Below are 24,711 nucleotides of genomic sequence, written 5' to 3'. Positions count from 1 at the left end.
ACACCACACCTCAAGATTCCCCAGATTTACCTCGGGTCGAGTGATTAAACATATTGCATCAATGTGCTTTGACGCCTCGTTCTACCCTGCATGTCATCAAAGTTATCTGATGAAACGCAGATTAAAAAGACGAAGAAAACCGGTCTCTTTCACTTTGACCTACTTCTTCGACTCACTTACCACGGAAGCTGTCAAACTTGAAGAATGAAATGGTTTTATCTCGTAGTGAGGGGTGGAGTATCCCTTTCGATGAGGCTCTTGGCATCCCGCAATATACCCAAGGACTCCGCAAGGCACTGTCAAGAGAATAAGTCATGTCAAAACATTTTCACGAATATAGCACACATATTTTTTTTATCAAAGTATTGGTGCCAAGTTCATTTCTTTTTTAGGCGTGTTGATGTTTTTTTCACAAGTGAACCGTCATATAGGGTAACTCTGCATCTCGCAAAAGATTTGAACAGCTTCAGATGCCAGGCCCGATTTTTTTAACCACAACATTTCCAAACAACTTTTAAATAGCTATTTTTTAGTTAATTAAAACATAAGTAGTTAATTAAACATTTAATTTGACATAAGATATTATATGTATTTTGTACATTGCCAGTTGCAATGTTTCAAACAGCATTAACTATTTGTCAAAATTTGTCCAGAGACAGTAAAACAAAAAAAAGGATTTTGGCAAAAATTGGTCTGTAAACATTTTTAAGACTTACTTTTTAAATCACTAATTTTGAGTCACTCAGATTTTAAGTTCTATTAAAAGTATATAAAATAAACAATAAACATAATTCACATAAATCACGTTGAAACAATGTTGCGTTTCTCAAGACCAAACATATCAAAAGACACTCTTTGCTTTTTTCATCAGAACAAGATTTACAAATTTAATAATCTGAAAAAATTCATGCATTACTCAAAAAGAGTTGTTTTAACAAATCTTACCTGTGCTAAGCAGCTCTTCCTCAGTTCCTGCAAAAATAAGAAGATTTGAATTTAGAACTTTGCCTTTTGAAGAAGCTGAACTCGACGAAACTTGCAAAGAATGTGGTTATCAAGGTGTGGATGTTTGTACATATATATCCTCCGGAGACCGGTCTCCTTCACATAAAAGGTACATGATGCTGCAGGATGCATGGCTTGAGTTAAGAACTACAGTAATAGTACACACTCTGAACTTTGAGGGCATTGTGTTTAGGTGATGTACTTAAAGGGGTACCTTGCTTTGCATGCATCATGTTGTCTTAGAGCAGAAAAGACTTATACGACCTAGAAGACCCAAACTCAGAGTAAAAAGGATCTTAAATAAGATGTTGAATGACCCAGTCGGCTCAGAGCAGAAAGGACAATATACGATCTAGAAAGACCCAAACTCAGAGCAGAAAGGACTTTTAAGACCTAGAAAGACACAGTCAGCTCAGAGCAGAAAGGACTTATACGATCTAGAAAAACCCAAACTCAGAGCAGAGAGGACTTTTAAGACCTAGAAAGACACAGTCAGCTCAGAGCAGAAAGGTCTTAAAAAACCTAGAAAGACCCAGTCAGCTCAGAGCAGAAAGGTCTTATAAGACCTAGAAAGACCCAGTCGGCTCAGAGCAGAACGGTCTTATAAGACCTAGAAAGACCCAGTCGGCTCAGAGCAGAACGGTCTTATAAGACCTAGAAAGACCCAGTCGGCTCAGAGCAGAAAGGACTTATAAGACCTAGAAAGACCCAGTCAGCTCAGAGCAGAACGGTCTTATAAGACCTAGAAAGACCCAGTCAGCTCAGAGCAGAAAGGACTTTTAAGACCTAGAAAGACACAGTCAGCTCAGAGCAGAAAGGACTTGTAAGACCAAGAAAGACCCAGTCAGCTCAGAGCAGAAAGGACTTATAAGACCAAGAAAGACACAGTCAGCTCAGAGCAGAAAGGACTTATAAGACCTAGAAAGACCCAGTCAGCTCAGAGCAGAAAGGACTTATAAGACCTAGAAAGACCCAGTCAGCTCAGAGCAGAAAGGTCTTATAAGACCTAGAAAGACACAGTCAGCTCAGAGCAGAACGGTCTTATAAGACCTAGAAAGACCCAGTTGGCTCAGGACAGAAAGGACTTGTAAGACCAAGAAAGACCTGGTCGGCTCATTGCAAATATGAAATTACAGCCAACTGGGTCTTTCTCGGTCTTATTTTAAAGTCCTTTCTGCTCCGAGCTAACCGAGTCAAATATCTTTTGGTCTTATTAGTCCTTTCTACTCCAAGCTGACTGGGTCTTTCTATATGTCCCGGAGGTCCTTTCTTTATGCTCTGAGCTGACTGGGTCTTTCTATGTCTTAGAGAACAGTATTGTCAGAGCTCAGAGAATTAGCTGGAGAATCTGCTACAACCATCGTTCTGTGAAATCAGCGCATGCTCAGAGCTCAGAGAATTAGCAGCAATGTCTGCTAAAACTATCGTTCTGTGAAATCAACGTATTCTCATACCTCAAAGAATTAGCCGCGAAGTCGGCCTAAACCATCATTCTGTGAAATCAACGCATACTTAGAACTCAGAGAATTAGCCGCAATATATGCTAAAATACAGTTCTGTGAAATCAACGCATTCTCAGAGCTCAAAGACATAGCCACGAAGTCGGCCTAAACCATCATCTGTGAAATCAACGCATACTTGGAGCTCAAAGAATAAGCCGCAATGTCTGCTAAAACCAACGCTCTGTGAAATCAACGCATGCTCAGAGCTCCGAAAATAAGCTGCAATGTCTGCTAAATTTATCGTTCTGTGAAATCAAGGCATGCTCAGAGCTCAAAGAATTAGCCACAAAGTCGGCCTAAACCACCATCTGTGAAATCAACGCATACTTAGAGCTCAGAAAATAAGCTGCAATGTCTGCTAAATTTATCGTTAGCACTGTGAAATCAAGGCATGCTCAGAGAGCTCAAAGAATTAGCCTTAAAGTCTCCCTAAACGATCGTTCTGTGAAATCATCGCATGCTCAAAGCTCAGAGAAATAGCCGCAATATATCAATAATCTGCTAAAAGAATCGTTCTGTGAAATCAATGTTGCTAAAAGCTCAAAGAATGAGCCCCAATGTCTAGGAGTTCTCCCATAGCATCCATCACAAAATCCCTTTAATACCCCGACCTAGCTTGACCCCTCACGACCCACCCTGACCCCTCCCGACAACACCACACCCAACGTTCTAAGTTTCTCCCAGTCTCCGGTCTCTTTACCTTATTCTCTCTATCTGAGTTAACTTTTCTTGCAAAGTCTCCTGATTGTAGAGATTGTGTTCATTTTCCCTCTTCCTCCTGTAGGGTTGGTGATAGGTCGGAGCTGTCAATCACTGCATTGTTGACGACTTGTCAGTCTGATTGGAGGAAACAGTTCACAACATACGTCATTTTCTTAAAGTTAACTGGTATCCATATATATGGGACCAAAATATGGATGGTGATGGTGGAGAGGTTCTGGTGATGTGAAGTTAGTAAGTTATTGTTTCCTCTAAAATGGTACTCCAAAACCACCAAGCTGACAGTTTCCATTTTGTTTATTGATAAATAAAGGTCAAATACATGGTATTATCATTGATTCTTATCATAAAGTTCAATTAGCTTTTCATCATGTTTGTTTTTCGATCTTCACCAAATCCATCAATGTTTTAACCGTTTAATGATGGAAATTTTTTCCAAATAATACAAATTATACATTCACAATAATTTTGAATTGTCACATGTTCATTATTCATTTTCGTACAATAAAAACTGGAACATAAAAACTGGAACGTTAGAATGCCTATGATATGGAAACTAGCATAGTATTAAGCACAAATAGAGCCATTAAGCAGCTCTTATGAATTGGGCCATGGGCAACGAGCTCTTGAGTAAAAGTACATAGGAATGCAAGTCGCTCTGAATTAACATTTTGGTAAAGAAACATTAAAGTGTAACACTAACAAATATACATTTCCAGCCCAGTGTGCCAGGGATTTCCTTGTTTTCCCATGAAGTCACATTTCGTGGAGAGTAAACAGACATAAAACATATTATGAAAACATGGTACAATAAAGTACTTCCTCATGGGATCTTTGAACACATAACAATAGAGTAGAAGTTCCCCTTAACTATTATAGGACAGTTGGAATATTTGAAAGACATTCGTCATCAGTAACAACACTAATGTAAAGGGCACTAATGTAAAGCGCATTGATACGGTTATTGGGAAATGCGCTATATAAGAATTGGTTATTATTATTATTATTAATAGCACGTTTACGAATAATAAATTATTTAATAGGATGCTTAGTTTGCACCATGGATAAAGAATACTATTAATTTAATGTTTAAGGACCCCTCAGAATTCCACTTTATATTGTAAAATTTTAATGTTTTGTTGTTGAGATTGTGGGAAGGGTGGTCAAATAAAATTATAATTGAAAATCAAAATAAAACGAACAAAAATGATAAAGACAAATTACACAGCTAGCCAAGCTTGACAATTTCATTCCGGATTAAACTACGAAGTTTGTTTTAAATAAGTAAAACTAAAAGCCCTTCAAAAAGTAAACAGTGCCTATACAGCCTAGTGACAAGGGCCCAATTTCAAAGTGCTGCTTAACGGTAAGCAAGTTTTCATGCTTACTGCTGCAGAAGAATTTGCTACGGTACAAGTGTATTTCACAGGTTAGCAAGCCAGAATTAGGCTGCCATTTTGCAAGTTCACAATGGATTTATATTGTGACGTCATTAATTGTTGTGCATTAAGCACTGGAAGGTTAGCATGCCTTTAGGTGTGTTTGCAGTTTGCAGCGTTATGAAATTGAAGTCGTATGGTAAGCACGAAATCGTCTGTTAAGAAGCTCTTTTGGGGCCCAGGCCATAATAGCATTATAATACACCTCCTGGTTCTGTATTCTGGTTGTCTCAAACACGGTCACGTGGGGTGAACTATAGTACTAGTGATCGCGCGCGCATGTTTTGCAGGAACAGTGCCCGATCGGGCACTTGTCTTTCAACTTTTGACTGGTTACAGCACCCTCTCAGACGTGAACCATTTTGTAATATGTATGCTCCCTTTAAACCCTACCCACCCACATGGTTGTCCTGGTTTTCATTATCGACGTTGATTTGTGAATGACGTTACAAGAGATGTTTTTGGGATTGGTTATTCGATGTTGCGGTTAGGAAGCCAGGATGAAGAAGTGCAATCAGCGACTCACAGCTTGTCTTGTAATGCACTCTTCAAGATTCTATTTTCGCAGTGGGCTGGTGGGAGTGAAGGTGTATGTTGAGTTGTTGTGTCTTGTAGGTGTTTTTACAAAAACTGAAAATCTAATTTGACTGTTGCAAACGTGTTGTAAATGACCTACCGGTAATTCAACACAAAACTCTAACCACAGCTGCAGCTGTAGCTGAGAATTCGGACAGAGCTTAGGCTGTAAAACTAAGGCTGCAAAGGTACATAAAATGTACAACCTTTAAAACCACAATTTCACAAAAGTTTGCTATAGCAAAAACATGCTACCAGCTAAATTACACCATGTAATGATTAATGTTTGTGACAGGTTCCTCGCTTTTAAACATGTGAAATAAATTCTTGCCTAGCAGTAGGCAGTAACATTTGCTAAGCACAATTTCTAGCTCAAAGCTTTATGAAGTTGGGTCATGTAAGCACAATCTCATTAGCAGAAAATTATCGCTGAGCAAAACACTCACCGGGTACCAGTCACACCAATATTAACTATACTTGTATTTGGCTGGTCACCTATCACTGCTAAGCAAGATATGTCTCAAGTAGCTTGTAGCAAAAGTTAGTGTTTAACCTTCTTTGAAATTGGGGCTTGATACATTGTACACTTATGTACATTTGTACATCCCCTAGAGTATGTTAGTAAAACAAAAATGTACTCGGAAACCGTCATTGAAGCTTGTTATTTTTTTGAACCCATTCAATGCCTATTGCATGACCTTTCTTTCCATGTAAGCTTGCAGGAAATCGCAACCACCTCTCAACACAAAACAGTCTCTCAGTAAACTGTTGACGTTCAATTTAAAAATGGAATGACAAGGTCACAGCAAAATGAATGCTACAATGTTTGTGAGCTGTAGAATACATGCATAGAACTGCACATAAATTATAGCGACATCGACTGCCATGTTTGTTGAAAACAATGGAAAAGTGCACTCGTGTACGCACTGCTCACAACTTTCAGCCAATGATAGCCTTCCAGTGTGCACGTTTCATCAAAGATGGTGGTCAATGACGACATGTGCAATCATCAATATTCAAACCCTTCTTTATTATGAAAGGCAGATTAAAACTATGACAGCCTGCAATTTGATGTCATGTGATAAATACATAGTACACAGTCAACCCTCCTACTGTCTGACCATTCACTATCATCCAGCCAGTAGGAGGGTTGACTGTGAGCTGTGTTTAGATGCATTCATCACATTACATCAAATTGTAGGCTGATATCTGCACATTAAATCTTGACCAATTTTTTTAGCCAAAGCACACTGAATTGAAACAAGGTCTTCGGAATATTTTCCACTTGAGGTTTATCTTGGTTTTAAGGCAGTGGATACTATTGGTTATACTCAAAAAAATTATTAGCATAAAACCTTACTTGGTAACAAGTAATGGAGAGAGGTTGATAGTATAAAACATTGTGAGAAACGGCTCCCTCTGAAGTGATGTAGTTTTTGAGAAACAAGGAATTTTCCACAAATTTGGTTTTGAGACCTCAGATTTAGAATTTGAGGTATCGAAATCAATCATCTGAAAGCACACAACCTGTGTGACAAGGGTGTTTTTTCTTTCATTATTATCTCCTAACTTTGACCGACAACCAATTGAGCTCAAATTTTCACTGGTTTGTTACACGTTGAGATGAAGACTGGTCTTTGATAATTACCAATAGTAAAATCCAATAGTTTCAATTATTGCTCCATCAAAAATTCACATTCCCTTTCACGTGAAGTATGAACTGGGCTTAACCGCTCACCCTACCCCACCCCTCCCTAGGGTTAACTCCCTCCTGGCCAGCATGGGACTCCACCCTGCCTGCAAGCATGCCTGTGGCTAATGGTACCAATCCATTGCCAATCCATGACTTCCCCTCTACTCTAAGCAGGGCTCGCAACTCTCCAGGTCACCCAGGCAGCCCTCCTAGTAAGGGTAGGCTTGCAAGACCTCGTTATAATAGACAGGAAGGTGGGTCTTAATAGAGGGATTTGAAAGTAAAGCCCAAGGGACGACTAGGGAAGATGTACTTGTTACTTGTTTGTGTAGGTTCGCCACAAACTTGTAACAAGAAATGGTCTGAAAATGGAAACAGACATGAAAATTCAACAACGAGAAATGGTCTGAAAATGGAAACAGTTTTATGTAAATTAAACAATGATTTACAGACATTTAACAATGGATTCAAACAGTGTATAATGGGTCGTGGGTTCGAATCCCACCCGAGTAACATGCCTGTGATATATTTTTTTTCACAGGACTCAGAGTATACAGTACTAACACACATCGGTGTATGGGTACAAAAATTAATAAATAATAATATTCTTTATCCTTGATCAAATTTAACGTCTATTATAGTGTATAATTGCTTTACACAACTGAATAGAGATCCACTACAGAAAGAGAAATAGATGATAATTAGAGAACAACTAAAGATAAATAAAAGCAGAATACAACACAGCAGTCAATCAGTCATTACTAATGAATTTACATAGGAACGGGAGATTGCCAAGTAAGGGCTAGACAGCTCAGTTGGTAGAGCGCTGGAACGTTAATCTAAAGGTCACTGGTTCAAATCCAGCTGTAGTAAAATTGCTTTGTTCAACTCCAAAATATTTGTTTTTAAATAACATTTCAACTTTGAAATTACTCAATTGAGCCATAATGTGAATTTTTAAAAAGTAAAAATATTATCCAACCATGTATCCAATCAAATTGGAACAATAGAAAAATAAAATTGTTTTAATTTGGACGTTGCCAAAAAACTTTAACCAGTCAAAGCCCAGTCCCTTTAACTTTTTACATTAAAGCATCAGGGGTCGATTTCACAAAGAGTTAGGACTCGTCTTATCTCGAGTTAGGACGAGTAACTTGTCTTAACTTAAGATTAATCTTAAGGTCCGCAAGCTACAGTGCAGGGTTGGGACTTCGTCCTAAGTCCTAAGATTAAGTTAGGAAGAGTTTTGTGAAATCGACGGCAGGTTACTGATTTTTTTTTTTTATGGCCAGTTCCTTTTTTAGTACAGCATATTTTTTTCATGAACAGTATTCCTTCTGTGTATATTTGGTTTGCGGTAACACCGTGTGTATCTTCTTGCCAGGTAGAGTTTGTTCTTAGAGAACTGTCTTGCTTTATTCTACTACTGCGGAGCAGACGTTCGGGGGTTCGGGAGACTTCTCAGTTCTGAAAAGAACTGTCCTGCTTTTTAACTATTACCAGGGCGGATGGTATAGAAAGTATAGAAAGTATAGTATTCCTTCTCCTTGAATATTGTTTGTGTGTGTACTGATCATTTTTTTATCCTTCAGGAAGGACTCTGCTAGGGTCGAAACGTCAGGCCATTAAACTTAAAAAAAAAAATCATTTGAACCCTTTTAGGAATAAACACCTGGAATGCTCAGAGAATCTGCGCGTTTCTGTTGTAATTGCGGGGAGGCTGTTTAGGGGCAAGTGGGAGGGGTTGAGACTGCCATACATGTACGCTGGATGTATCTTAAAACCCGCTCCCTGTGCGTCACAATCCGAACACACACAGCCAAACAGCACCAGGATGAGTCTAATTGGAGTTGTAACACACAGGGACACTCCAGCTTTCTTGTCAAGGGACGCGAGACTGCTGAAGCAGACAGACAAGAAGAGGGATCTGGCTGGACTGTACGAGTCGTAAACAACAGCCGACTCTGCACCAAGGGGGGAGGGAGGTGGGGGGGGGATTCAGGGACAACATAAATTGACATTTCTCCGGGCACATTAGGGTGTTGTTTTCAAGGGGTCCTTGACTGGAGGTAAACCTTATAGTTTGACTGTAAAAGTTGTTTAAAGTGACTTGGAGTACACATTTAGTGTATGTACATGTAGGCATACATACAAGTTTAAAGTCACCTGGAAGTGGTATTTTTTCAAAATAAAGCTTTTGTCACTAATATGTGTTTTGATGAGTGGAATGTGAATAAACAGTTAACTAATGTTTTAAACAATCAGTTCTTATGTTATTTACAAATTTAAGAGTAGACCCCGACCCGAGAGGGCGCTGTTCGTGACGTCAATCGAGGCAGACTTTGCCTGTAATGCGTAGAGTAAACACAATTGCATGTACGGACCAAGTCGTGAGTTTGTACGTTTCAAAAAAAAAAAACATTGTTTTTTTCCGGAAATGCCAACCAGGTGTATTGCTGCTGAATGCAGAAAAACACTTTTTGAAATGTACCAACTCACGACTTGGACGTACATGTACTTTGCACGTGTGTTTACTATAAGCACTGCAGGCAAGTCTGCCTCGATTGACGTCACAAAAGGGGTAGGCGGAGTCAGCTCCCCAAACAACTTTATATATTTTTTTAACATATAAATCGTGACAAACAATTACTAAAAAAATTGTTTTATTGTTCGTAAGCATATACTCTTATGTTTGAAAGAATTTTTTTTTAATTTCCAGGTGACTTTAAACATATTCCGCATTTACTACATACTTTAGACTATTAGGCCCAAGTACTGAGTTGTTGTTCTTGAGGACTTGTAAAGCATGCCAGTTAGAACACCTGCGGACCAGTTAAAGTTTACTCCATAAGTGTTTGGGCTGGAAGGTTCAGTGCGGAACCCTATTTCTACAGATCAGTGAAAAAGCTGAGGGGCCAGTGAAATGACTTTTAAAAGCTAACTGGTCCTGCTGGCCAGTGACTGAAAAAGTTAAGGCAGGGTTTGTTTTTTGTTTTCCACAGTACAGGACCTGGGGTCGATTTCACAAAGAGTTAGGACTCGTCTTATCTCGAGTTAGGACGAGTTAACTTAAGATTAATCTTAAGTCTGCATGCTACAGTGCATGGTTGGACTCGTCCTAAGTCCTAAGATTAGTCTTAAGTTAGGAAGAGTTTTGTGAAATCGACAGCAGAGTCATAATGAGAAAAAATACGTCTCGAGTCCGGACAACATGCATTTAAATGCACTAAAGACATAGACTGTAAATTGAGAGATTTATCTCAGCTGTCTCTGTGGATTACAGGTGTATAAAAGTATACTTCATTTAAAATCAATAGAAAAATTAAAAAGGTATTCTGACTCAAGTCCACGACACTTGAACATGATTTGTTTATAATAATAATTATTATAATTTGGGGGGCTAATCATCCTTACTCGCAGCTAAGAGCTGAATTGCGAAGGACGCGGCTACAACATGTTTGAGAAGCAGGCATGCAAGGGCGCCTCTGGCTGCCAGCCACATCAACCCATTATGACCACTGAGCACAGCCAAGATCGAAAGTGTTTGATTTTTCCCAAGGGAGGAAAAACCGGATGTCTGGAAAACCCTCGTGGCACAGCAGAGAACCAACGCACAACTCAACTCACATATGGCCCCGGCCGGGAATCCAACCGGGGTCACCTTGGTGAGAGGCGAGTGCTTTACGCACACACCAACCATGCCACCCGTTTGAGGTATTACACAGTGAGGTTTAGTTATCGTTTGCAAAATTTAAGACCACCGGACTTCTCTGGTCATGAACTTACTTACCCGAGTGCGACACTAAAACGCCTGAAGGCCTGTGGTCTATAGTGTAAAATTTGAGACCTGTAGGCATCTTGTGTGAGGGCAAACCCTCATAATTAAGACAAGGGCAGCACCATCAAAATAACCAACATTACAATTTACATATAACAGAAGCAGATAATATGGCATGAGAAAGGTTTTAAAGGCAGTGGACACTATTGGTAATTACTCAAAATAATTATTGGCATAAAACCTTACTTGGTAACGAGTAATTTTACACTTCTGGCTTACAACCCTGATTGTTTTCCAAAAACCAAATTTAAAAATTACGACAAAATTGTTTTTAAGAGGTGATTTGCATTTATATTACAGTTACAACGATTGAAACACTCTGGCGAGGGTCGAAGGCACATGTTTTCGACACCTGCCGGAGCGTCACAATTATTGTAACTTAGCATTTAACCCTCTATCCTCCATGCTACTATGATTACCTCAACCTACAATTGTCCTGATTAAATGTTATCAAAACTGTAGTTGAGTGAAGAAGAATTATGAACAGCAGTTAACGTCTCTGTCTTGCATTGGGTTTGCATTGCAAACTGAGTGACACTGTGACACATGATCAATCATGTCTATTGCTGCATACCTTGGCAATCGACCGTGTGGTATTGTGTATTATAACATCCCTTACAAATATTCTGCCTTTTTATTGGTTTAGAGCGCGTCACATGATATGTCTTAGTTTTACTAGACGACGGCAGTGTGATAGTGCATCGTTTGCCGTGTGATAGTCCGACGACTATCACACGGCGTGCAGTACCCAGACTTCTTTTTACCCACCTCGAACCCAATCAGTTGTGCATCTGTGTATCTGAAACACGCGTACGAAAGTTACGTGTACGAAGATGACAAATAGTCTGTTTGACTACTTTAACTTGGGCTATGGTTAAAACTATGACTCCCTCGGTGATCCCCGGACCGTTCCATTTTCCCTCCGCTGCGCCTCGGGTAAATAGAATGCTCCGGGGATCACCTCGGGAGTCGTAGTTTTAACCATAGCACTCGAATTTGCGTTCGTTTTGCTTTAGGCTAGGCTCTGGAAAGTTTTTGTCCCCGTTCTTCAAAATATTTTGCACAAAACATCCACGCGTTTGGGAACCACGAAGCTCGCACTTGGTACAGTATGTGTAAACTCTAGATCTAAGTGGTTCCCAGACACGTGGACATGTTTAGTACACAAAGCACGGATCAGAAATTTTTTCATCATAGGACGTACGTGTGCACATAACTCTCCACATTCGTACTGGAAAAAAAAAATATGCGCACGATCGTCACGTGTCGTGACCTCGCGACGTGTCATTTGTATAGTGTAGTGGTAAAACAGAATAGATGGGGACTAAAATAGGATAAGAATTTAACTTTTAAAAATTTTTGAGATTGCGGAGTGGATTTCCTGGGACCATTTCCTAGGTCAATGAGAGTTCACAGAACATGTAGAGCCTAATTTTGATTTAAAAAATGAGAGATTTTACCTCATAATCGTAATGCCAAAACCCCCTTGTTTGTGTTGTGAGACATGTAATTGACGGATTGTCAATGAGGTCTTAAAGTTAATGAGTTACGGGAGACGTTAGCCGAGCGAACCTCATAGATAGTTCTAGGAGTAACAGTCTACTACGCCATTGGCGATCTGTACTTATCAATCAAGGAAGAAGAATGTAACTTAAATCTAGTCATTGTGAGATCAGCAGTTAGCTGGGGGGTTGGATTCGAACCCACAACCTTCACACTGACCTTCCTTGTTGTGGTTGCAAGCAAGTTCTGGCTGGGTACAGTCTTCTTAACCGTTAAGACTTGAGTTGTTGTGATGACCAAGGTGACACTACAGTGACAGTCACTCTATATTATATAATACATTTGTATTATTTCACTTTAAGCTTCACTTATGACTTCATCAGTAAGTCACCCCCATGGTCTGGACCATCCATGGCATGGTCAAAGTGGCTAGCCAGGCGGAATACACAACAACAACACACATACAACACAACGAGTACGAGCCTACTTACATTTTTTTTTACAGGTTAGTAGTGGTTCCCTGTTTGTAGATCTCCACAACCAAACAATAATTTTTTTAAACAGTCTCCGTCAACCTGATCATGAGCTGCAAAACAAACGAAGTTCAACACCGAACAAACTGGCAGGGGTCAGCCAGGAGTTTTAACTTTTAGTGCCCTTTCCAGTTTCTGGGTGTCGGAAATTCACTTTCTTCCCCTCTCTGTGTCTAGAGTGCAGCTGTTGGATCTGCTGGCGATTACGTCAACGGGCACGGCGCCCTCTGTTGAGAGGTCACTTTTAATGGCAGTGTTTATTACTTCAACTTCCCTTCAAGCTTCTCTGTCGTGTTCTTAGTAGTAAAAGCTGTGATAAAAAGTGATAAAATGGACAGGTTTGAGTGGGGAAATGGAAGCATGCTCCAAGGTGAAACACAAGTGAAACAGCAACATGGAGTAAGACTTCACGACGGCACGAACAAGGTTAGTAAATTGAGACTAAAGTTTATGATAAAGTGACATTACTTTCATCACCAGTCAGACTGGCAGATCTAGCCCAGGGCCCAATTTCATAGAGCTGCTAGTGCTAAGCACGAACATTTGCTTAGCATGAAATTTCTTCCTTGATAACAACAGGATTACCAACCAAATTTCCATGTGATTATTCAGGATAACAACAGCTGTTTACTAGTAACAAGCAATATGCAACAAATAGAAATTTTGTTGGTAATCCTGTTTTTATCAAGAAAGAAATGTCATGCTAAGCAAATGTTTGTGCTTAGCCAGGTTCACAGGTGGTTGTAATCATCTGTTGTTGTTGCATACACACAAAATAAACTTCATAAAGTGCTGGCTGTGGCTGTGTCTGTCTGCAGTAAAGTGCTGTCAGTGTCAGTGTCACTGTCACAGTGTCGGTGTCGTTCTCATGAGTCATAGCTGAGCTGGAGAATTTTCCACTCAGAACTACTGCTGTACGTTGTAGTAGTAGTAGTAGTGCTACTGCATACAGATTATATGTACTAGGCCCTACTAGAGGGGGGGGGGGGCCTATATGGTGTTCACAAACAACTCCAACTGTCACTCGTGTGGAAGGGGCGGGGGGGGGGGGGGGCATTGGGGAAGGGGGGGGGGTAGACCCAGTGACTGGGGAGCTAGATTCCTTTAAAACAAATTTTTTGACATTATCGCTATCATTGTTTCAGTCATGGCCGGAATCTAGCGCCCCAGTCACTGGGGGTAGGTCCCATTTTATCCATGTATACATGTATATTCCTAGTAGCTAATAAATACATGGGACATTGATTTTGTTTGCAGACTGCATTTGATCGAGGCATATTAACGCTCACAACTCATAGAGTGATCTGGACAGACTCAATTCAACAGGTAAGGCCCAACCAAGACGGCTCACAAGGGAGCATGATTGATGGATGAACATTTATTTTCATAGATTTTTTCCCAACTTACCGGCTTTAGAAAGATTTTTTTTAGCTCAGTTCTCTGATGCACTTTAATAGTTTCACTAGATAGATTCTTCATAAAAATGGGGGGAAAATATAAGTCGCTAACCTCACTTTAAAATTGTGTAAAATGCAACTTTGTTTAATCTCCTTCAAGTACAAAATCCAAAAGGTTCCGTGACGTCACATTTCACTTTTGGTCGATACATTTTTCTACAAAGAACTTTCAGCTTCAGAGCTTGTGTCTATTTTTTTTTTAAAGAGATTCAATTAAACTAGCATGGAATTTTGATTGGTGCAAAGATTCACCATAGATTGTACAGATCTATTTTTTGTTGCTTTTGCTTTCTGTCAGTCTGTAATATATTTCCTCTCTTTACAGACCACGCTCATCAACCTGTCTTTGGCGCTAGTAGTGTACATTGAAGAGGTTCCAGATGGAAAAGGCAAAAGGTAAACCTACTCTAAACCCCTCGGGTGGTTAAATGGGATCATTCCCTAACCAACTAGGCCCAATTTCATAGCACTGCTTAGCGGCCGAATTTGTGCGATTTCCATTTGTGCAATTTCCATTTCATAGCGCTGCTAACTGTATAAGCACCAAAATAAATGACATCACAATGCAAATCCATGGTAAACGCACAATATGGTCGCCCAATTTTTCTGCTAAACTGTGTAACACACTTGCACCTTAGCAAATTTTTCTGCTACAGTTGGCACGAAAATTTGCTTACTGTTTAGCAGTGCTATGAAATTGGGCCCTAGTGGCTAGTGCTGGAAAATAGATAATTTTACCTATGAAACTGTTGCAGTGCTACAGGGCGAAAACTCCACAAGGCCAAATGGCTTACATGTAGCTCAAAGTGAGTACTGGACTTGTATTTGAGTTACATGACCAGAATCAAAATGAGAAAAATGTTCCTGACAGACATTAACATGCATTTAACTTTGTTTTTAAACAAGCGCCAAAACATTGCCTCGAGTGTTAAAGACACTGTTAACAAACCTGTGAACTTTTTGTTGCCGATCCAAGGCAACGTGTCCCTTTAACGTCCACACTTAAGAATCCTGCCGAGTTACATAAACGTACCGCATTACTTTGTCTTTTATTGTAGTCCTCGGATTGCCATTCATCTGCACCCGTCTCCGTCCAACAAACCACCAGGTCCTGTCATGATGAGTGGACATTCCTTCATTCAATTGACGTTCAAAGAGTCTGGAGAAACCGAGGTTTGTTCTTGAACTAAGAACTTGTAAAGTGTTTATTCCGACACAAAGTTCCTTTAACTTTAATTCATAAATACCCCAGGCAGTTTTGGTATTCCATTGGTGGAGAGCGTGTCACGTAAGGGGTGTTTAAATGGTTGATAATGACCAGCAGGAGCTGTGTATAACCGGCTGGCTTCTGCGTGCCGGCACACGCTCATGGAACGCAATTCATAGCTATTAGTAACAGCGCGTAATCTATTTCTTAACGCGCATACAAACAACCCACGCGCACCAAGCAGATTTTTTACAAAGTTGTTGAAAAAATATGAGCAAACCGTGAATTTTCGCCTGTCAAAGTGTTGATAATTAGAATTTTTACGATTTTTAACAATAGGGCATTTATGAATGGAAAAATAAAACTAAGTGACTCGTTCTTAAACGGCCGTTTAAAACCTTGCAGGGTCTTGGCCGTGTGATAAAGGCCCTCGCCTTCAGCTCGGCGGCTCGGATACTGTTTTAATCATTACAGGGGAGAAAGAAATAGTCCACATTGTGTCCAAACCTGTAATTGTGTATTTCTGGTGATGCACAGAGACTGATACCTCCTGAATTTAATTTCTGGGAGGTGCTGGGTCTAGAATAATGGAGCCATGTAACAAGATTATAGGAGTGCACATATTTGGGTATTTAGTACCCATGCACTGAAAGACTTTGAATCATTTTGGAGCGCATTTCGTGCCTTTTTGTCTTGGTTGTTATGTTGTGTTGTTATACCCTTGCCAGAATAAGAGGAACAAAGCAATAATGGTTGAGTACCGTGCTCAGGGACACAAGTGTCAGGACCGGGACTCAAACCCACATTCTGCTGATCAGAAATACCAAAGTTTAAATCTGTTGCACTTGTCCGCTCGTGGCTGACACACGCTATGTAACAAGATTATAGGAGTGCACATATTTAGGTGTTTAGTACCCATGCACTGAAAGACTTTGAATCATTTGGTCATTTGGGAGCGCATTTCTTGCCTTATTTGTCTTGGTTGTTATGTTGTGTTGTTTGTTTGAACCCAAGCCTTAATTTTTCTAGTTTTTCAGATGCCTGACAGAAGAATTATCTAAGAGGAGATGGGAATATATGACGCCAGCGCCAAGACCTGGTGGGAAGGTGAGCCAAAACAAAGATCTAATAATTATCCTTAATTATCTTGAAAATAATCAATTTTTTTTTCCCTGGTTTGTGTTTCCAGAGTAATTAAGTGCAGTCCCAAATTGTTCTATATCCCATTGCCAAAGTGCAGGAGTCAGGAGGACTGAGGTGTGTAGGCCAAAATAAAAGTTGTCTATCACTTCAGGCATTCCGATCTTGAATTTGGTACGGAGTGACAAAGGAGAAGAAAATATGAGACGATTGAGGGCGCATGCTACCAAACATGCATAGTCTGTAAGGGTTTAAACCATAGAGTTATGTATAAGAATTAGAGAGCGCACTGGCCTATATAGGCGGCCCGACATTTTCTAAGTTGACAAAAACAGCATCGCACAGCGTGTGTTTGTGCGCCCATTTTGTAAGTTGACAAAACAGCATCGCGTAGGGTTCAATAAACACAAATTCCTACTTGTACTTCATATTCAATGTGCGTATAGAATGGTGCGGTCCCGTCGCAAGCAGCAGCACCAGTACGCCCTCTAGTTCTTATATATAACTTAAATATAATGGTTTTAGCAGACTTTTTAGGTTTTCTAGTTTTGTGACCAAATTTTATTTCCTTTATCTTTTTTCTGTTGCAAACTTTAGCATCATCAACCCAAAGCCATCCACGCTGGTATCGTTGGCATCGAGAGAAACTTGGAGAAAAAATGGAAAGACACAGACCAAACAATATCCAAAGTATGTATTATATGGATGTATTATTTGTGTTTATTGTAGTTATTGTAGTTATTTTACTTTTGTAAAAGGCGCTCTATAAATATTATTTATTATTATTATTAATATTTTCTACTTTTAATGTATTTTGATATCTGTTTTTTTTGTTACATACAATTTAAAAATGATTGGGCTGTTGTAAACTGCTTGCTATCCAAACTGACTTGTTCTATATAAATTCAAGAAGTTGTACTGGCCTCGCCATAGCAATTGAACGTAAAGCAATTGCCAGCAAGTTTATTGGTTTTCACCAATATTTTAAATATTTATTTGTCAAAAACGTTATAGCTCAATTATAAACTCAATTGCTTTGTGTATTTTTTAATCATAAATTGTGCTGTGTTTTTGTCCCCAGGCGTTTGAAGATTTAAACAAACTAATGGAAAAGGTAAGTGAAGCTTTCCCACAATTTGTTTCTCTAGTGTTGGATAGTTCCGAAAGATCTTAATGTTATTGGTACAAGAATACTAAAAACCAGTTGGTTTGCCCAAACGAAAGGATAACAACCAGTTCGTTAACAGAACAAGAACACTAAAACCCAGTTAATTGACCAGCATAGAAAGACTTAATTACACCTAGTTAGTTTACCAGCACAAGAACACTAAAACCCAGTTAATTGACCAGCATAGAAAGACTTAATTACACCTAGTTAGTTTACCAGCACAAGAACACTAAAACCCAGTTAATTGACCAGCATAAGAAGACTTAATTACACCTAGTTAGTTTACCAGCACAAGAACACTAAAACCCAGTTAATTGACCAGCATAAGAAGACTTAATTACACCTAGTTAGTTTACCAGCACAAGAACACTAAAACCCAGTTAATTGACCAGCATAAGAAGACTTAATTACACCTAGTTAGTTTACCAGCACAAGAACACTAAAACCCAGTTAATTGACCAGCATAAGAAGACTAAATTAAACCTAGTTAGTTTATCAGCACAAGAACACTAAAACCCAGTAAGTTGAACAGCATAAGAAGACTAAATTAAACCTAGTTAGTTTATCAGCACAAGAACACTAAAACCCAGTTAATTGACCAGCATAAGAAGACTAAATTAAACCTAGTTAGTTTATCAGCACAAGAACACTAAAACCCAGTAAGTTGAACAGCATAAGAAGACTAAATTAAACCTAGTTAGTTTACCAGCACAAGAACACTATTATCCAGTTAGTTTATTAGTAAAAAGAGCTAAAAACCAGTAAGTTTACCAGTACAGAACTACTGAAATCAACAAGTTAGATTACCAATGCAAAGTTACTTACAAAACAGTTTTTAGTTGTGTTATAACATAACTTTGATTTTGTATGCTCAGGCAAAAGAAATGGTGGACCTTTCTAGAACAATAGCTAACAAGATTAAAGATAAACAAGGAAGCATAACCGAAGATGAGGTAAGCGTTGTCTTTCAGCACAACTAAATATTCAAATTTTGTCCAACCCCAAAGTATCACATTAAAAGATATTCTTTTAATGTCAAATTAAACCACAGGATGCCCACTATTCTAAACTTGTTTTTGATGTCACAAATGTTTCACTCAACATTCAGCATACTTTCAGAGGGTGACAATGGCCCAATTTTGAATCGCTGCTTAAAGGGTCTATGTACCTTTTTTCCTAACACAAAACACAATGACCACAGATTTACATTAAACTTATTAAACTTACACAGTTTGAAGATTATCATAGTAGAAAGCTTCCCCTGAAACTTTACTTACTGAGGTGCTGTAGTTTTTGAGAAATTAGTAAAACAAATAATTTTCGTCTCAGTTTTAGCGTGTAAAAATGTATTAACCAGTTATTCTATGATTATGGTATAATATCATAACTGGTTAATGGGATTTTACATGCTAAAATAATTTTCGTCTTCCTGAGACCAAAATTATTTTGTGACTTGTTTTACATATTTCTAAAAAAAAACCAGAACCTCAGTTAATAATATTTGCAGGGAAGCTTTCCACTGTCATTATCTTCAAACCCTGTAAGTTTAATGTAAATCTGTGGACATTTTGAAAAAATACCCGAATCCTTTAAAGCCATTCGACCCTTTCGGTAAACACTATTGTCCAAGACCCAGCCTTCGTGTATCACAACTTCTATATCAAATAACAAACCTGTGAAAATTTAGGCTCAATCGGTCATCGGAGTCTGGAGAAAATAACGGGAAAACCTACCCGTGTATCCGCGCGTTTCGCCGTGTCATGACATGTGTTTATATAAATCCGTAATTCTCGCTAACGAGAATTGATATTGTTTTACTGTTTTCTCAAAAAGTAAAGCATTTCATGGAATAATATTTCAAGGGAAGTCTTTCACCACTACCTTCTGTAAATCCTGTAAGTTATTTGTAAATCTGTGAACTTTTTTTTTTTTTTTTCTGTACCGAAAGGGTCCAATGGCTTTAAGCAGAAAATTATACTTGCGTGTAAAAACGTCAAATCTCTATATGTGGCACATTTAGTTTTAGATTGTCAAAATATTTTATTTCGCTTAAAATAGCCTGAAGTACATACAATACATCTGTACGCACTGATATATATACAAAGTTTTGGCACAAAGCATTTCTGTGCATTATATTATGATCTTTGTGCTGAATCGAGACAAAATGTTTTCGCTGACATGATGAAATCTACAAAGGACCTTGATGCTAATTGATCTCAATGTTTGATTTTTGTATTGATGCAAATTTAACATCTTAAATTGTTGCGGTACTCGCATAGGATTTGCCTCTAGCTACCGGGCAATCTCGGTGGTCTAGTTTGTAAGTCGTCTGCTCTAGAATTGCGAAAGGTATGGGTTCGAATCCCACCCGAGTAGTATGCCTGTGATTTTTTTGTACACATAACCCGGAAAGTACAGAGTGTAAATAGCTTGCACACATTGATGTAAGGGTGAAACCAAATAATATTCTTTATCCTTGATGCAAATTTAACGACTATTAAACACATTGATCTCTTAATCCAGACAGTGCAATTCAAGTCCTACTTGTTAAGTCTTGGTATCGCTAATCCAGTTACTAGAGAGACCCATGGTTCAGGTACTAAGTACCACGAGGAACTGGCTAAGCAGCTTGCTGATGTTTTAACGACACAGATTGAGGTAAAGGCTAGTCTTTTTTTGTTTAGTCTCTAACCGTATTGTTCACTGATTTTCAATTTATTGGTCATTGAGTTTTATCTTAGTATCCATCCAGGGTGCATGCGAGGGTAGAGGTTGATATTGTGTATGAAAGGTGGCATGGTTGGCATGTATGTAAGGTGACCCTGGTTCGATTCCGGGCCCGGGCCATATGTGAGTTGAGTTGTGCGTTGGTTCTCTGCTGTGCCACCAGGGTTTTCCAGACCATCCGGTTTTCCTAAAAAAAATCAAACACTTTCGATCTTGGCTGTGCTCCGTGGTCATAATCAGGCTGCTTCTCGAACACATTGTAGCCGCGTCCTTCGCAATTCAGCTCTTAGCTGTGAGTAAGGATGACTAGCCCCCCAAATTATTATAAAAAAGCCTTTGGAGCACTACGGTTTCCCAGGTTGTATACTTCTCAGGGAGCTGAGTAAGATTCAAAGAATGTTATTTGCCCAATGACCAGGGCACTAACGTAAAGCGAAGTGAGACGGATATTGTGAAATAAATTATATAAGAACTTGTTATTGTTTTTATTTTGTTTTATTACTCACTGATTTTCACCTGAATTTTCACTGATTCTCATCTGAATGTTCACTGATTTTTACCTTAATGTTCACTGATTTTAACTGTTTTTGAATCACCAGGAGAGTGGTGGCATGATGTCCTTATCGGATGTGTACTGCAGAATCAATAGAGCAAGAGGAATGGAGGTAAGGTACCACTCGGTATTGGCCTAACCTGAATCTTCTAAAAGTCCTAGTTTTGCCTCAATCTTTTGTTGCACAGACAAGTCAAGACGTAACAGACCTATCCAGTTGAGTTGCAAAATGCAGAGGCGTTTTGGATCAAAATTGAAACTTTTGATTTTGGCTTAATGGTACCCCGACCTGCAACTCGGTGGGCTCGAGTTCAAATCCCAAAGCTGACACATGGTCTGAATTTTCAGTCTTACCCGTAGATTGTTGGCTATGTTCTTCATGTAACATCATCAAATCCAGCATTTTGCTCCTAGTCCTCCCCTAACAGGCTTACCATGTAAATTCTAAAATAGTAATTTTTTTTATTAACATGTACTTTTGACAACTGTAACCAAAATTTCTTTCAGTTGTGGCTTTTTGTTGAGTCTGTAAGGATATTTTAGAATTTGTGGCTACAGCTACGGCTATGGCTGTTGCTTGGGATGCTGCTTAGGAAATTCTATACTTCAGAGCATGATGATGCTGTGATCTAGCCAGAGCCATAGCCACTAATTTAGACACAGCTGACGACCAACACCTTGAACCTTTTCTCCTCGCTTATGGTCACCTAAAGTTGCCCCTGTTTTCATTCCTCACTTAGCTACTTTCTCCTGATGATCTTGTGGATGCCTGCCGACAATTTGAGCGACTGAGGCTACCCCTCAGGTTACGAGAATTCAGCAGTGGTGTCATGGTGATTGAACTGGTATCCAAGGGAGAGGAGGCCGTAATCAGACAAACTGCTGAACTGGTTAGTTTTTTGTGTGTTTTTTTCACTGTGAGAGAACTCAGTTGACGGAATCTCTTTGGAAATAGACTGGCCCCTTTTCTATTACTGTATGTGTATCAATACTGTAGATGTATAGGAAGTAGACAGGGAATTAGACGAGAATTGCAAAAGTATTGTTTAAATCTAGCAGCTTTGACTATTGGCTGTTGTCTGCAGTGATAACGTTGAATAAAGAATAGACCCCTTCAAATGACGTTATAGGATCAAGCAGCACCCCCACTGAGTTCGAAGGAAGACCTATAATTGGCTGAGATCTGTTTGTGGCACATACGCGTATGCACGTTTCCATTTTATGGTCTCGCAATGGCGGCCAATGCAAGGGGTCAAACGGCTTTTTCAGCGATCTAGCCATAGCCATTAATTGGGACATGGCCCATGGTGCACCGATCATTCGATACCAACCTATCTCCCTGCTTGTTTTTTCCCCTAGAACTACTTGCTCCAAGTTCTAAGCAAATCTACAGATTCAGTTGTTTTTAGTCGATACCTGTTTAGTATGGTGCCATATCTGATCTCATGGATTTGATTTTGTGTTGGTTTATTTACCAGATGACACAGAAAGGTTCCCTGACTCCAGATGAGTTATCACAGAGTGCAGGTGTATCAATTCTTCTAGCAAAAGGAAGGTAAGTCTGAAAGGACTGTGTCAAGTTTATGTTCAATCTCTCCTCATGCATGTTTATTTTTTAATTTTGCAAACTGTATACCAACCAAAAGGACCTATGGTATAAATGCAAACAATATATAATGGCCTATCAGAGTCCTTCAGCCTTAGAGAAAGACTCTGCTACGGTAAAAATGTTAGCCTTCGAGAAAGACTTTGCTAGGGTCGAAACATCAGGTCATTTAAAAAATGTGTCTAAAATTAACAAAATGCAAAAATAAAACTATTTTTTTGCATTTTGTTAATTTTAGACAAAATGCAAAAAATAGTTAAAACTATTTTTGCATTTTGTTAATTTTAGACACATTTTTGGTTGAGGTTTTAACGTGTGGATTCTAAAAGTTTGCAATCCTAAATGGAAGATACAACGATGGTTTGAGGAAATGTGCGGGACAATGTTTTGTCGTGATTTTGTATAGTGGGTTGAGCCTGCCCAGTGATCTTAGTCCAAATGACCCGGTCACGCTTGCCAAGCCGATGTCCCATTTCAAGGGAACTCGGCAAACTCCTACAGTGAAATATTAGTGCCTATATAAACGGCCAATCTCTCTCTCATACAAACATTCGTGTAACATCTATGATTATGAATTGCACACATGAAGAAATTGTGATTCAGTAAACTAGACGACAGTATTTATTCTAGTCATTCTGAAATCAGAGTTCAGTTCAGTTCAGTTCAGTTCATTTATTTCCCACAGTATTCACAAGTTTAACAGTCAAATACAATACAGTATTATGTAAACAGGGAGTGACACTGTAGAGGAACCCATAAAAAAGCACAGCTTGTAAGTAATGGGTCCCTATAATGAAGCATGTGCTTTGACCTAAACAAATAGCATTACTGAGAGTAGTCTCAGAGATAACCAAAAATCAATAGTAAGCTCAAAGCAAATGCTGCATTCCATGAAGAGGTAAGCTTTGCAGGATTGGAACCCACAACCTTGCGATTGCAAGTCCTGCAATCTAACCACTGGACCACAATGTCCCTGAGCACCAAAGTGCCTTACCCTTGTACTCCTTCTATCTCCTTTTCTGTCTAGGCTCTTGGCAGCGGAGGAAGCTGGGCAAGCATGCAGGGACGAGTCTGTCGAAGGAATCCGATTCTTTCCAAATCTTTTCCTCAATCCGCCGGCGAGATGATATTCCAACTGTTCTTCTTTAATGCGAGACTTTTCTCTCGAGGGCGCTTTATAGCAGATTCACCTAGCTGTAGACCTTTCTATCACATCTTCACAGCTTGAATTTTTGCCAATGGAGGGTGGAAAATGATGGAAAGCCATAAACAAAACCAGATGGTCACAGTATGTATTGTAACAATGTCACACTATTCAAAAATAGTTAGATTTGTTGGAAACAAAGCAACCAATCTTGGGAGGTATTTTATTTAATTGAAAGTTTGCAGAAAATTTGAATTCGATCAGAACAACTGGCCCAATTTCATTATACAATTCTGCGCTGTCGCAAAGCATATTTCACGTGTTAGATGGGAATTTTGGGTTGAGCGCGTGCGTACTCCACGTTACTGGGCATTTTACGCCAACACAGCTAGCACACTGAAATGCACACAGAACTGCATTACGGAACGAGAACTGTGCAAACATCTTCTACGAAACGCAAGCCTAGATAACCCTACTGGTACGCATTCTATATTTGCCTTGTCTTTCAGCATTGCCTCCTGCGTTGCTATAGAAATGAGACGACAGCGAGAAGACCATTTAATCATGGATGCAGTATTTTGGGAGCCAATGTCTGTGTGGGTGGTACAGTGCCCATTTTTTTTAATGTTTAAACTTGAATCCCAAAATGGCAAGCTAGGAAATAAAAATGACACCACTATGTACAAAATAAAGACACTAACAATGTATTAAGTTATGAATGCATTCAAATGTACAAAATAAATGTTTTAATGTACAGCTATTTACAGATTTGAAGTCAGACAAATAAAATTGTAAAGGAAAATGATTCACACAGTTTAAGACTTTCACAGAGCGACTATTATTGAGAGATGAGTTATCTTGATTTTATCTTTTGAAGAGGCTCTTAAAGGCAGTAATTAC

General features: G+C 39.1%; 2 protein-coding genes across 3 annotated transcripts in view; one reads left to right on the top strand and one right to left on the bottom strand.

Annotated features, from left to right (window-relative positions):
• The window catches only part of LOC117293265 (inositol polyphosphate-4-phosphatase type I A-like), a 97,492-nt gene extending 84,451 nt beyond the window's left edge, over window positions 1–13,041 (bottom strand). The window contains exons 1-4 of one of the 2 annotated variants that reach the window (XM_033775491.1): window positions 12,768–13,041; window positions 3,208–3,344; window positions 946–972; window positions 181–296 (exon numbers count right to left, since the gene is read on the bottom strand). The gene's annotated coding sequence lies outside the window, so the exon portion shown is untranslated. The remainder of the gene's footprint in view (window positions 1–180; window positions 297–945; window positions 973–3,207; window positions 3,345–12,767) is intronic. The other variant, XM_033775492.1, reaches the window with a different exon arrangement.
• A 16-nt stretch (window positions 13,042–13,057) lies between these two features.
• LOC117293266 (vacuolar protein-sorting-associated protein 36-like) lies at window positions 13,058–24,577 on the top strand. The gene is made up of 13 exons (XM_033775495.1): window positions 13,058–13,235; window positions 14,067–14,135; window positions 14,592–14,662; window positions 15,325–15,439; window positions 16,503–16,580; window positions 17,211–17,303; window positions 17,695–17,727; window positions 18,657–18,734; window positions 20,305–20,439; window positions 21,108–21,173; window positions 21,802–21,951; window positions 22,540–22,616; window positions 23,695–24,577. Exons 1-13 carry the CDS (start codon window positions 13,140–13,142, stop codon window positions 23,792–23,794), a joined length of 1,161 nt encoding a protein of 386 aa, XP_033631386.1. The 5' UTR covers window positions 13,058–13,139; the 3' UTR covers window positions 23,795–24,577.
• Window positions 24,578–24,711: the final 134 nt, after the last annotated feature.

This window comes from Asterias rubens, chromosome 8, assembly GCF_902459465.1.
Source record: "Asterias rubens chromosome 8, eAstRub1.3, whole genome shotgun sequence".
Taxonomy (NCBI): Eukaryota; Metazoa; Echinodermata; class Asteroidea; order Forcipulatida; family Asteriidae; genus Asterias; species Asterias rubens.
The sequence above is the reverse complement of the archived record's forward strand: the minus strand, read 5'-3'. Positions and strand labels throughout refer to the sequence as shown.